General features: G+C 41.8%; 1 protein-coding gene across 1 annotated transcript in view; it reads left to right on the top strand.

The window, feature by feature from the left end:
• The window catches only part of LOC126474374 (synaptic vesicular amine transporter-like), a 116,714-nt gene that overhangs the window by 44,593 nt on the left and 56,832 nt on the right, over positions 1-15,289 (top strand). The window contains exon 5 of the mRNA XM_050101841.1: positions 1,168-1,350. Coding sequence (XP_049957798.1) covers positions 1,168-1,350 — 183 coding nt within the window. The remainder of the gene's footprint in view (positions 1-1,167; positions 1,351-15,289) is intronic.

The following is a 15,289-nucleotide window of genomic DNA, read 5'->3' on the forward strand; positions in this document are numbered from 1 at the left end:
GAGACATTGGAGCCTGAGGAGGCGACAGAGGCAAAGAAGATGTTGGAGCCTGAGGCAGCGCTCGAATCTGAGGAGGCGTTGGAGCCGGAAGGGGCTTTGGAACAGGGGCGAAGGCATGGAGAAACTCAGAGCGATTTGAGAGCTGTACTCGAAACTGAAGAAGTACCAAGATGTCAGAGGTCTGTGATGCCTTATGAGAGGGTGGCAGAGGTTTTCAGAGTATTGAAAGCATATGAACGCAGGAGAGAGAGGCTACACTGGTTGACCAAAGACCCTGTGAAATGGGCAGCGTGTCCTGCTGAAACCAGTTATCCTCTTCGCCATTTTAGAGTCTTAAGTGGGTGATAAACGCTTCTAAAGAGTGAATGCACCCAGTAGCCAAAGAAGAATAGAACTTTTTTAAACTTCTGAACAAATACCATAACAATTTCTTATAATATACATGCTTATTTAATCATCTGAACAAATGCTGTAACCATTTATTCGAATGTAAATGCCATCCCTGTTTATGCAAACGTACAAACTAACGTTGCAAGGTGCAGGCTAATAGGTTATCACCACACAGAAGTAACTGTTCATATATGTAATTTGGACGTGGCATACGAGGCAGTGGTGTCAGATTCTTGGATCACGAGTGGGAAGGTGTACTACGTGCTCAGCTAATGGAATTCTGATTGACAGAGCAGCTAGTAGTCGACCTGAAGCCAAGAGAACAGTGAACTGTGAACTCCCAGTGTAGACTAACTAGAGTGCGGCCACAGGTTACAAAACTATCCAGCAGAAGGATACCGCGAAAGAGAATCATGAAAGTCAGAATGTGTGTATTGTGGAAGCCTGTCATAGAATCTCTTCTTGTTTTATTTTAACGAATAGTATTCCTAAATTTGCATGAGAAAGTTGCATAAGAGAGAAAGAAAGCTAATCCAAAAATCGCGTTTCTTCATGCATTGTCTAACAAATTGTATCGTGGAACGGGTAGACTATACCTCTGCTTCAGTTTCATGACACTATTTTCTGTAGAGGTGCAGCAGATAACAAGAAAGCTCAAGAACAGATGAGCTAGCAAAGTGCACTGTGGCGGTTGCGTACAGTGGCCGTAGCAGTAAGACTGTACTCGCCAATGCTGCCGTTGTTCAGAGTCCCTTCTGGTTCTCTGCTGGCGCGCAGGGCTGTGCGTGGTGGCGGCGCTGCAGCGGGAGGACGCGCGCCGCAGCCGGCTGCTGTGCTCCGTGCTGGGCAGCGTGGCGCTGGGCGTGCTGCTGGGCTACCCGCTGGGCGGCCTGCTCTACGCCTTCGTCGGCAAGCCGGCGCCCTTCCTCTGCGTCTCCGCTCTCGTCATCGTCGACATCGGTGAGTCAGCCTCATTTGCAATCTGTGCCTGCTCGAGACGAGCAAGTGCAGCCAACTTGCCGTGGACCAGACCAACATTTATTCACTGTGCAGTAGGGAGGGGTCGGATTAGTTTGTGAGGCTCTCAGGCAGACTTAGAGGCGCCGAGAGGTGAACAAGCTAGAAATGTAACTTCGTTACTTCTGAGCTGAAGCCACAAACGAGCTAGGAAGAGTGCACCTCCTAGCTAGCTGAATGCAGACGCAACTGAAAGCTTGCGATTTTGGCAAACGCTCCTTGTCGGTGGACAGCAGTCAACACGTGATAGGTGGCAGATTCATTATCAGGGGAAGATACAGCGTCCTCTGAGAAGACCGTCTTACTTGGCATACGGGCGCAAGGCATTACACTGAGGCGAAAAAAGTCATGCGCTAGCGATATGCACACATATAGGTACAGGTAGTATCGCTTCCACAAGCTACAAAAAGGCGTTGCGTTGGCGGAGATGTCATTTGTACCAGGAGATTAATGTGAAAAGATTTGACCCGCCAGGGTAGCCGAGAGCGCTAATGCGCTGCTTCCTAGACTCGGGTAGGCGTGGCGGCCCCGGATCGAATCCGCCCGGCGGTTTAACGACGAGGGCCGGTATGTCGGCCAGCCTGGATGTGGTTTTTAGGCGGTTTTCCATATCCCGCTAAGTGAATACCGGGCTGGTCCCCACGTCCCGCCTCAGTTACACGACTCACAGACATTTGAACACATCCGCACTACTTCGTGACTTACACTACAAGCAGACAGCTGGGGTACACTACTTCCATCCCGGGGGGTTCGGGGTGGCGGCAGGAAGGGCATCCGGCCACCCTATGCCATTAACACTGCCAAATCCGTCATAACAAAGCCGACCCCGCGTTGGAGCGGGGCACAGGCCCGAGAAAGAAAGAAATAAAGAAAATAATATGAAAAAGTTTCCGACTCGATTATGGCCGCACGACGTAATTAAGACTTTCAATGGGAGCGCATGGAACATTCCGTTTCGGAAATCTTTGGGGAGTTCAGTATTCCGAGATCCACAGCGTCAAGTGTGTGCCGAGAATACCAGATTTCAGGAATTACCTCTCACCAACAACAACGCAGTGGCCGACAGCTTTCACTTAACGACCGAGAGCAACGGCGTTTGCGTAGAGTTGTCAGTGCTAACTGACAAGCAACTCTGCGTGAAATAACCGCAGAAAGCAATGTGGGATGTACGACGAATGTGCAAAGAATTTGGCGATAACGGGCTTTGGCAGCAGACGACATCGCCTACTGAGCCTATCCTGGGCTCGTGACCATATCGGTTGGACCCTAGAATAGCGGAAAACCGTGGCCTGGTCGGAGGAGTACCGATTTCAGTTGGCCAGAGCTCCAGCGACACATGATAATAGGGTTCGAGTGTGGCGCAGACCCCAGGGGGCCTTGGACCCAAGTTGTCAGCAAGGCACTGTGCAAGCTGATGTTGGCTCCGCAACGGTATCGGTTGTGTTTACGTGGAATGGATTGGGTCCTCGGTCATGTTCGGCTACTTTGAGACCATCTGCAGCCATTCTTGGATTTCATGTTTCCAAATAACGATAAAATTTTTATAAGTGGCAATGCTCTACGTCACCGAGCCACCATTGTTCGCGATTGGTTTGAAAAACATTCTGGACAATTCAAGCGAATGGTTTGGCCGCCCAATTCCCCGACATGTAACACATTCAAAGTATTTGGGACGTAATCTAGAGGTCAGTTCGCGCACAAAATCCTGTACCGGCAACAGTTTCGTAGTTATGGACGGCTATAGAGGCAGCTTGGCTTAATATTTCTGCAGGGAACTTCGAACGACCTTTTGAGTTCCTCCCACGTTTCGTTGATGCACTACACCGGGCAAAAGGAGATACAATACCGCATTAGGAGGTATTCCATCACTTTTATCACCCCAGTGTATAACTGACGAAGACGTCATATTTTTTAATTGGGTAATAAATACACAGTCTATGTCACCACTACACAACACATTCGGGACACATTATTCTGGTTTTTAGTTATCTAGTGCTGTTGGCGAGATAGATAAGTGGTATATCACGTCGTGATATAAGTGGTATATCACGTCGTTTTCAGTAACTATAAAGCGGTTTGTGTGCCTAAAATGCAAAAACTCTGGCGTTGTGACGTAAGATAGCCAGGTGAAATTGCATACATTTGTAGCACTCTTTTTCTATTTGTTATACTACTATTTCTAACCTGTTCAGTGAGATCTGTTTCCTCGATGTTTGTCTTCTTTTTATGTGCTATTAATGATAAAACCGAGACGTATCGAAACTGTACTTATTAAATTAAGTAACACAATTGCCAGTCCGACTACGGACTATGAAGGATTCTGAAACTATGTTGAGTTTAAATTACATAAGAATTAATAAACCATACTTTGATGACAATGATCAATCAGGTGTGAGAGCTTATCTGAAAAATCAAACTGATATAATAATTGCCACGTGCAATGCAGTACTAAGTGAGAAAGGTTACCTGACTAAAATGTTCACAGTCATTGTATTTTGTTACCCGCTATGTTCAAAGATCAAGTCACTCCCGGAAAACATACCGCGAAGTTCAAACGATGTCACATTTAGTAACAATTAAACGAGGCAACGCTGAAAACACAAAAGCAAAAAACAACACAACACATCAAGAAATACACGTAATTATGTAAAACTTTAAAACTTAATAGTATAAACTTTTCATTTGCTAGAATCATTCCTTTTCATATTTAAGGAGCTTCCCTCACAAAAAGATAATGAATGCGGTTAAATTACACAACTGAACTAGTACTTTCAATTAACTAATAAAACTGACTTTTTCATTGGAACAGCAAAATTCAAGTTTCAATTTCTGCCACTTTCTAGATTTTCGTATCACAGTTTCTTACTATTCGGATATCATGCCCCTTGGTTAGTGTAGCGATAAGGAAAAGGATTCTACCTGTTGGTACCAAAGATATAGGAAAATCATTAGCACAATGAAATGACACAGTTTTACCTTGAGATGGAGCTGCTGTTGCGCAACGTAATGGTTTCGCCGCAACGATTATTAAGAAAAAGGCAGTTATGAGCAGATTTTAATATATTTGTCCAGAAAATACTCTTCTTTCAACAAACCTCTTGAAACTTCTCCGTGACTAATCACCCTACTGTGGCCCATACTACTGCCTGCTCATAATTTCCACAATGCCTTGGCATACATTTTGTGACCACACTGCCTACACATTTGCACATGTTCTACCGGTCTGCGCAGCATACGACGCCCAGTAGACAGGTTGTCAACAGGGAAGGTGTGGGGAGAGCAGAAGTGGTCGGGGCTGTGGACAGGTGCTGTAGGGGAAATGCCGAGTACTGGAGGGAAAATGCCATTCTAAACTCAAACCTATTCTCACATTTTTTTGTATGTATTAAGTGGAGCCCTTCCTTGCCAACACATGCATGGTGACCATTCAGAAACATCTATCTCTGCTTTGGTTTAATCCAAAAATAATTCCGCCGAAAATGGCTTGTTAACCATTTGTAACTTTCAGAGAAGCGTCAACAGTGGCGAGTTTTGAGTAAAACCTACATGTTTCTCTTGTTGCCATGTTAAAATTTGCTTCTTCTACCAAAACACAGCAGAGTTTACACAGTCTCGCCTCAATAACACGTTGTGCTGAGGCAGTTGCAAGAGAATTCTGAAACTGTGGTTTATTAAGTCAATTAAGTGAGGAACTGAGGAAAAGTAAGGTTAGTATCTTATGAAAAAGAACATCCTTGGTACAAGATAAAGGTGTAATGTCTTCACTTACGTTGTTCCAATGCCCATATCATTTCTTGTTTCACCAGCAGTCGACGGCTCTTAAAAATTACATTCTTTCATCAAAAATGTCTGTAGTCAGTGGAATAAAACGGTAGATAATGAAGTTTTACGTAAAAACCATTCGGAAAAATACTCTCTTCTTCTATCATTTGCCGAAATACTATTTTGATATCTCAAACGCTTTATGAAATATGAGGAATGTTGTGGACATCTCACTCTGGCTTTATCGCTGGCGCGGTGCGATCGCAAATGAGTGTGCTACGTCAGATCAGTTTTCTCAATATTGGTGACAGATAGGCCTCCATTTAAGCCTAAAGAAAAATTTTGTGTCTCAGCTAAATTTCATACACAGCAACATGAGTGTGCTACGTCAGATCAGTTTTCTGAATATTGTGACAGATAGGCCTCCATTCAAGTCGAAAGAAAAATTTTGTATGTCAGCTAAATTTCATAAACAGCAACATATTATGTACTATGCACCAAACGCAAAATCATAGTGACTCCTATTTTTCATTGCAAACATTTTCCGATTTCGCGCAGTGTCTAACTTCCAAATAAATTTCACAATAAACGTGATCATTAACGAAATGATGGGCTCTTCATCACGAAGCTGGCATATAAAGCTATAAGTAAAGCAAAAATGAAATTTCTTTACCGAACAGTTTTTGTAAAATCGTTTGACAAAGTTGCAGGCTGGGCGCCATGGTTCTGTTATCGCTGACCAACTGAAAGGTGGCAGAAATTGGCCACTGCGCATCAGCCACCATATCCTGCGTGGACTGTTATTTCACGTCTGACCTCTTTCACCGTTAACTTCCGACTCTTTTTACCCGCACTGCCATGCACTACAGAAGTTAATACCATTCAGGGAATATCTTTTGATTATACACAGTGCAAATTCCCTAACACTGCCAGTGTGTCTGCTTATAACATTCAAAAAATTGTTTCAATATTTGCAAGGATAAAAATCTCACAATATTTAAATTAATTAGCACTGGCTAAAAAAGCATTGAAAATGAATAAATTTACAAACAGAGAATAACACTGAAAAAGCAAAAAGAAGTAATGTGCTAAGTATGAAGTGTTACAAATCTGAAGTACCACACATTTATTTAGCCACCTAAACAAAGGTGTAAACGTTCATTTCCCTCCAATACCAGTCACCAATATATCTAACTGAAAGTAACTGGGTCGCTAGCCTCACTATAAAATGTCCACTCTGCGACACAACGACAATTTTGTAACTACGAATCGCCAGGCCCCTTTGACGCCCTTCGAGACCCAGCATCCGTTCATAGGATCGATAAACTGCATGTATATTAACACTAGAAGATCGGCAACTTATATCTACAGCACACAAAGGTTATGGTGGACACTGGAAATACAGTGACAACACAAAATACCTGAAAACACTTAAAAGAGGAAAAAACTACTAAGGACATGACATTATAAATTGAAAGTGGATGTCCTGTATTTATCTTCAATAATTCCCGTCTCCAAATCTTCACTCAACTTGAAGTGAAAAGTCTTAAAGAAGTCTCAGTAAAATCCTTAGAAACTCTGAGTGCCTCTTAGAAGCTAGTTGCTCTAACAGCAAACTACATGTCCTCGAGACTGCTAACAAACAGAATTCCTTCCTCCTACCCATAACTCAACAGTTCTTAGTTCCCTTCCGCGTCACCTCGTGCTGGGAAGTCTGTGCCTATCCGCTTCCCGCCGCTCCTGGTAGAGCTCGCAACTTCTTCCTTCGTCCATCACTTACACTCTGCGGTCTCTTGCAGCATTCCGCACTCGCTGATCATCCTCGTGACGGCATCACCAGACTATCTCTAACTGCCCGCAGTCACCACATTCTCCTGTGTCCTGTCTTCTCACTCTTTTGATTGATTCACAAAATATATAAAACCTAGTTGTTTACTAAGCTCCCGTCTCCTCCACTGAAATGGAAGGTCGTCAGAGGTAAATTCCCATGTCTCAGAAACCAGAAATATTAGTTTTCAAAATCAAAGTAATACTCTGTAGCTAAGAACTCACATCCATCTGGCTTTCATACATACCCATGGAGTTCCCGGGGTCACTATGGGACCACAAGCACTTCAGGTATACATAAGCTTCACAGCCAAAATTACCGTGGATGAGTTTACTTTGCTGTGTAGCTCCTGCATTTACTAGGCTCTTGTACCTGAGAGCGTAAACGAGCCTGCCACCCTGCTTCATTATGTCGCTTCACGATAGAATCCCTTTCGTAGGGGACCAATCACCAGAAACGAATGTTTTTCTACCTTTGACTGATAAGGCCAACGTCCATAGCAGGTTTCTCAAAAATGTTTCAAATGGCTCTGAGCACTATGGGACTTAACTTCTGAGGTCATCAGTCCCCTAGAACTTAGAACTACTTAAACCTAACTAACCTAAGGACATCACACACACATCCATGCCCGAGGCAGGATTCGAACCTGCGACCGTAGCGGTCACGCGGTTCCAGACTGAAGTGCCTAGAACCTCACGGCCACACCGGCCGGCGCAGGTTTCTCACATTGGCACATTAACCAGAGGATGATAGATATTACCCTGAAAATTATCACCATAAAGTGAAACATTCTGGTTAAGGTCCCCTTAAATCAAACCTAAAAAAACGCCATTTGTGACACATGGTGTTCCTGCGAGCGCTTGTAACGGCCGACGACACAACATTTTGTGCTGAAATATACAACATTACCGAGACATCAATTTGCTGTTTAAAGAACAGCGCCAGAAACATGTCCTGGATAGTAAGAATTAATAGACGATTATTTTTTCCTTTAGATCATCATTGATCATATGACTTCACACGGCGGAAATAATGTGACACCTCCTAATATCGTGCTGGTCCTCCTTTTACTCAGCACAGTGCACCAACTCAACATGGCGTGGACTCAACAAGTCGGTAGAAGCCCCCTGCAGAAATATTGAGCGTGCGAAAGTGCCGTCGGTGCACGATTTTGTCCACCAATCGATCTCTCGATTCTGTCCCATAAATGTTCGATGGGATTCATGTTGGGCGATCCGGGTGGCCAAATCATTCGCTCGTCTTGTTCACAATGTTCTTCAAACCAATTGCGAACAACTGCGACCTGGTGACATGGCGACTGTCATCTGTAAAAATTCCATCATTGTTTCGAAACATGAAGTTGATGGACGACTGCAAATGGTCTCCAAGTAGCCGAACACAACCATCTGCAGTCAATGATTTGCGCGGTTGGACCAGAGGATCCAGTTCGTTTCATATAAACACAGACGATGCCATTATGAAGCCATTACCAGCTTTCACAGTGGCTTATTGACAACCTGGGTCCATCGCTTCGAGGTGTCTGCACCACACTCGAATCCTACCATCAGCTCTTACCACCTGAAATAGGGACTCATCTAACCACTCCACGGTTTTCCAGTCGTCTAGAATTAATATGGCCACGAGTCCAGGAGAGGCGCTGTAGACGATGCCATGCTGTTACCAAAAGCACTCGAGTCGGTCGTCTGATGCCATAGTCCATTAACGCCAAATTCGTAGCACCGTACTAACGGACACGATCGCCGTACGTCCCACATTGATTTATGCGGTTATTTTCCACAGTGTTGCCTGTCTTTTAGCTCTGACAACTCTACGCAAACGCCGCTGCTCTCCATCGTTGAGTGAAGACCGTCAGCCACTGCATTGTCCATGGTGAGTGGTAATGCCCGAAATTTGGTATTCTCGGCACACTCTTGACCCTGTGGGTCTCGGAATATAGAATTCCCTAACGATTTCCGGAAAGGAATGCTCCATTCGTCTAGCTCCAACTACTATTCCGCGTTCAAAGTCTGTTAATTCCCACCGTGAGGCAATAATAATGTCGGCAAACTTTTCCCGTGAATCACCTGAGTACAAATAACAGCTCCTCCAATGCGATGCCCTTCTATACCTTGTGTACACGATACTACCGGCGTCTGTATATGTGCATGTCGCTGTCCTACGGGTTTTGTCACCTCAGTGTCATGTACGGTCCAGTACTCGCTCGTTTCAATCCTGTTCCATTACTCGTTAACACACGAATCACTGTCGCAGCGCTACGGTCGCAGGTTCGAATCCTGCCTCGGGCATGGATGTGTGTGATGTCCTTAGGTTAGTTAGGTTTAAGTAGTTCTACGTTCTAGGGGACAGTAGTTAAGTCCCATAGTGCTCAGAGCCATTTGAACCATTTGAACTGTCGCAGCAAAATGCCCTGTAAAAGCCGAAAGTCACCTTAGGACTATCAGTTTCTCAGCTACCAAAGCCGCATTTGAACTCTCCCATATTATAATGCCTCTTTTACGGCGCCGTGATATTGCGACACTAGATTTCAGGTGACCGTCTCCTCCCTGCGTGGTCTTGGCGTTAATAAGGGATGTTCCAGTCAACATGCGAGGGCGTTGCTACGCTTACGGATAGACAGTATCTCCGCTGTCTTCTCGTTGGTACGCCGTTCTATACGTTTTCGCAGACTGGACTGACACGGGCCTCCTTTTTCTGCTGCTATTTTGATACTCGCTACCGTGACGGAAAAGGGGACATTAACCGTTTACATAGAAGGGCGGCATGAACGGTCACTGGTTTGCTCGATACGGAGAAGAGCGTCACGGAAATGTTGAAGAATATGAACTGATAGGAACTTGAAGGTAGCCCGTAAATATTCCGCGAAAATTTAGAGAAACAGTATTAAGTGAAAAATTTAGAGATATTCAACATCCTCTGACTCGTCGTTCACGTAGTAAACAAGGTTACGCTAGTTACAGAGGCACTGAAGCAGTCATTCTTCTCCCAGTCCATAAACGACTGTAGCAGGAAGAAATCCGGACATTCAGTAATGCGCTAAGTACCCACTGTCATATACTTCACACTGGTTTGTACAGCACTTATAAAGATGTATGTGTAGATGAAGAATCCAAACTTCGAATGCAAAATAACGTAGCTGGAAGGACAGACAAATAAAGTACAGAGAAGGAAGCAGTATCTGAATTTTCATATGCAGCTTGGTCATCCAGTGGAGGGGAAAAGAAGAAAATTCCCGAAATATTTGCATATAAGAAGAACACTAATGTAGTGACCATGAAGGTGTTAGTCTCATCTTTATGAAACTTAGTTCACAACTACCTATTGTTTATGAAAATACTGAGGAAATTACAAACGTACGCACGTTTATGTTCAATAGTGAACCTGGAATATAATCAACTGTTCATACATAGTTAGCCGCTATTTGTGATGTTAGTTTCAATATCGACTGTCAGTCAAAAATGCGAAGTAAAATAGGATTTTTTCCATCGACAGAAAAATCAAGCAACACAAATGTGTACTGACCATATACCAAGAAAAAAACCTGAAAGGCAACTTCTAACTGAGGTTTCCATAAGCAGCTTAGCCTAGAGTGATGCTGCAAGGAATTTTGTTCAGGTGGTTTGGTATCATGAGACGTCGCTACTTGTGCTTACACGTCTATTACACGTGCAGTTAAGGTGTAAAACGAAATTGTTCTATTGGCGTATAATTTGTGGATTTTTTCCATCGACAGAAAAATCAAGCAACGCAAATGTGTACTGACCATATACAAAGAAAAAAACCTGAAAGGCAACTTCTAACTGAGGTTTCCATAAGCAGCTTAGCCTAGAGTGATGCTGCAAGGAATTTTGTTCAGGTGGTTTGGTATCATGAGACGTCGCTACTTGTGCTTACACGTCTATTACACGTGCAGTTAAGGTGTAAAACGAAATTGTTCTATTGGCGTATAATTTGTGATGAACTGAAATGAGGTGACCCTAACGTTAACAGTTTTGATCTGTAAATAAGTTTTATCGCAGTATAAATTCAACTGCAGGTAGGAATATTTTATGTAATAGCTATTAAATGTTTGCTTTGCTCGCAATAGCAGGAAGCTAGAAATCTTAGGAAAACGTTGCAGAAATGCAGTTTTATTAGGTGTTTTGTGTATTCTTTTCTTCGTCTTTTTCTTTCGCTAATTTAGAGCGTTGTTACGTTTGAGAAGGCACAAAAAACTTCAGCTACGTTGTCTATCCCTTAAACATAGTTTTACTCTAATAGACAAGTCATGACTGCATTTTCTTCTTCTTTTTTCCACAAAACTTTTATTGCTAGTCTACCCGAGTCCTAGCTGGGCATCACAATCAAAGACAAAAATAAAAAGTAAAAGCCTAGCTTCCAACTGCAATAAATTAACGATCCAATAACTCGAATCACTTTTCTTGTGGAGGTAGCGTACCACTTAATCCAGCCTGTAGACTGCATTTATGGCCGTAAGCTATGGAGCCCGTGCGATCTGGCCAGTAATAAACCTTTATTAGTTCTTCACAGTTAATCGATTTGTCGGCGCCACCATTTTCCCCCGATCTTTCTCATGTTAGTTCCAGTACATTGCTTGCTCTTCATATATCCTGCTGACAATTCCCAAATTCCCATCTAACAGCATGACAGTCACTAATGCGTACGCTATTAACTAACGGACATCTAAGAGTTGCGTTTATAGTCTAAGATCCTGGCCTAACTCAACCTTCCCTCATGGAAGACGTATATTTTATACAATGTAAGACGTATATTTTATACAATGTAAGTTTGGATAAACAAAAAGTGCCATGGTTGCTGTCCGATAACCCTGTACAGCTTTTTTTGATTAAGAATTACATAATGAAATTTTTTTCGATTGCTACTTTCATGCAGTTACCTAAATATGTTAGCACCACTCAAAATTAAACGACGTAAATAAAAAGCCAAAGTAAGGTTGCCTACCTTTTTCCGGGTTATAACGAAAAGTTACCAGATGGGAACAGGTAGCATGTGTGAGTAAATTACCCTCATCAATTTTCCTCACATAATTATATATTAAATGCTGATAATTTTATTGGGAACACCATGGTATACGGCTGCCTTAGGAAAAGTAGGCATGTCTTAGGGTTGTCGCCATTTTCTTTCTACACCAGTTCGGAAACTGCAGCACACTCACAGTATTATTAAAACAATTGAAAATATCATCCATCTATTTACTCGTAGTAATTATAAGTCTTTTATATGATATTTCTACTGCAAAATCAGTATTTTCAGATATTACTGATTTCCTGCATACTTCTGTTTCTGAATGCAGTTCTATTTGCAGAAGATTTGAGAAACAGAGATCACGAAACAAAATTCTTGATTGTGCACCACTGTACACCTCCTAAGTTCATGTGAATAAACAAGCACTGCTAAAAATGGAACCAGATGTCTTTGGCCGGCAGCTTGCGCTTATCCTTGACATTTTCAGTAGAACCAATGCCGCCTGCTCTTTAGGCTGCACCGGTGAAATTTTAAAAGCAGACAAGTCCACATTAGCAGAGACACTGAAATCTCAAGTCCTTAAGACCTTCAGTCAAGGATTCTGAACGACAAATCGACAGTCGTCTAACGTTCCAGGACCTCTCCAGGAAGAATGACCGCTTGGTATCAACTTCGCAAACGAAGAAAGTCTTTTTGGGAGTAAGTGCTGGTCTTATTAACTGAAGACAAATCATGCAAGATCTGAAAAAATTATTAATGTTTCGTGGTAGCAAAGTGCCACCAACATTAAATGTTTTGGTAAAAGCCTTTTATAGTGATGTTTTAGTAATTTTGCTAACCAATATGCATTAAGTTTCTGAATCTTAAATTTGGTTGGTAGGTTCAGGAATTAAGACAAAAAATTATAAGACGTTGACTGCATCAACTGCATATACTTAGCACTGAAACAGGAATCCTTATTATGTATAAGTCTACCAGAATTCTGCCCTTTTACAGGCAGAAATTATGCCGCTGCTTTTTGTAATAAAGGAAATGACATACCTTTTTTTTTTTTTCAAGAAAGGAAACCTACAAAAAAAACTACTGCGTCACTAAGAGATGATGCCGACATTTTCATAGACGAAAAAACTGAGGTAGTTAAAGTTTGCTGCTCTGTATACAGCACAAAGCAGTGCACACGTGTTCGTGACGCTAGATTTATGTTCCAAACGAGTGATTCAGCCGAGAAAGAAAATGAGCAGTTCACGAAAAAAATTAGAAGGTTCGATTCAAGAACGATTCCACAATACTGGAAATCCTTAAAACAAAAAAAAGTGAAGCACAATAAATATAAATTCAATGTGGTTTAATGTTGCCGATTCTTATTGCGTAAAGCTAAGGCGTAAATCTTGTGGATGTTTAGTGGATAGATATTTAAAGCCAAGAGACTTCCTCAGTGACCCAATACCCTCACAACTTGAAATTTCACATGTTACGGAAAAGGAAAATAATGATGACAATTCTACAGTATTGGATTTCGGTACAGTAGCTTCTGACACAATAGCTACTGAATAACTATAATGTTGGAACTCCTTTTATTTTAAATTGTACGATAAATTAAATTGTTTCTGTTTCAAAAAACATATTACTCGGTTTTTAAACTATTGATTTATTTTCTTTCACTTAGATTTATTAGCCATATTTTGTATATAAATTACGTAAAATTTGAAAGATAAGTGAATATCAATTATATATAGTCGTAATAACTACAGGCCGAAACAATGAATTAAAACTTGTACCAAAACTGGGACTTAAACCCTGGTCTCCTGCTCAATACCAGGCAGCTTCGCTAACCCCTGCGGCACCTTGGCACTGTGGTTAACACCTGCACGGATTATCCTGGTATGTCTCCCTCCCTAATACAAACTCCAATTCACGCCTCGTATCAGTATTTCAGAGGCACACCAACATTGGAATAGCACCTTAGAATTGAATAAAAATGGGGTAATTCTGCCTGTCCCTCAGGCATAGGTGATATATTAATGAGATAGGTTATATGTTGCAGAAACATATTAAGCTCAGCTTTGTCTATGATAATAAATACAGACCGAAGCATTGCACTGATGGTCTATGGAAAGACTATGACTTCCTGGTGAATTTTTGAAGAACATCCTTGAAAATTGATCCTGATTCATTTGCATCTGATTTCCAAAATTAAATGTTACATCTTAAACATAATCGACCTGCACATAGCATATCAAGATCGGTATCTTATAATTATGTTGTATCTTGTTTCACAGTCATAGCGTTTGAACTTTGTGTTTTTGGATCATTTTTGTCATTATAATATGGTTTATATTTGTTTTGTTTAAATGTTGTGTTGATCTTTTGTAGACAATGGCTTCACCACCATGTATTAATTCGTAACTTCGTTACTGGTGGTGGAGTAGTGTAGAGATCACATCGACTCTGGAAGAAATCTATTCGTTGTAATAACAGGAAAAATAATTGAGGGTACTGAGTTATTCACCTGCTGTTTCATGGTATCCTGAAATACCTTTGATTTGTATGAAAGCCCTGTACGATGACCTTTGAAAAAAAGGTGACATTTCGTAATGAGTGATGTATGTTGGAAACTGTTAAAGGAATATTGTTAAGCAACATTTTTTTGAGCTCCAGTAAATGTACCACACTACGGCAGTTATAATTGAGGGTTCACTATTACTCCCATGCTCTTTCAAGATATACTGAAATATCTTTGATTTTTACGAGACCTCTGTGTGACTCGTCTATACAAAAACACAGAAATTGACATTGTGTACTTGGGTAGGGAAACGAACTAGGGTAATCCGTGCACTTGTCTTAACTACAGTGCCAGTGTGGAATAGTGATTAGTGCATCTGCCTAGCGAGAAGGAAACTTGGGTGCGATTCCTAGCCTTGGTGCAAATTTTAATTCATTGCTTCAGCCTGTATTCATTCTAATAGATGAATCTGAGACTGAATATGTCTCTGGAACATATGATTTATCTGATTCTTATATATTATTATCATAAGTGCATTTGAACAACGGAAATTATTGCATGCTTTAAAATACGAAACAATGAGTGTAGGTTTCAAACCCCACAAAACCTTTTCCATATTTATTAATAATAATATTCTTCTTCGTTGTCGTCGTCTCGGGCAAGTGGGTCTTTCTCAGAGCTCTAGCTGCCGCCTAATGCTCATGCATTCTTCTCCAGTGATGTTCTTTACTCTCTTGTGTCCACACCTCCCCTGTCTTCAGCTTCGGCTTTTCGTGGAAACGTTT

The sequence above is a fragment of the Schistocerca serialis genome, chromosome 4, assembly GCF_023864345.2.
Source record: "Schistocerca serialis cubense isolate TAMUIC-IGC-003099 chromosome 4, iqSchSeri2.2, whole genome shotgun sequence".
Lineage (NCBI taxonomy): Eukaryota > Metazoa > Arthropoda > Insecta > Orthoptera > Acrididae > Schistocerca > Schistocerca serialis.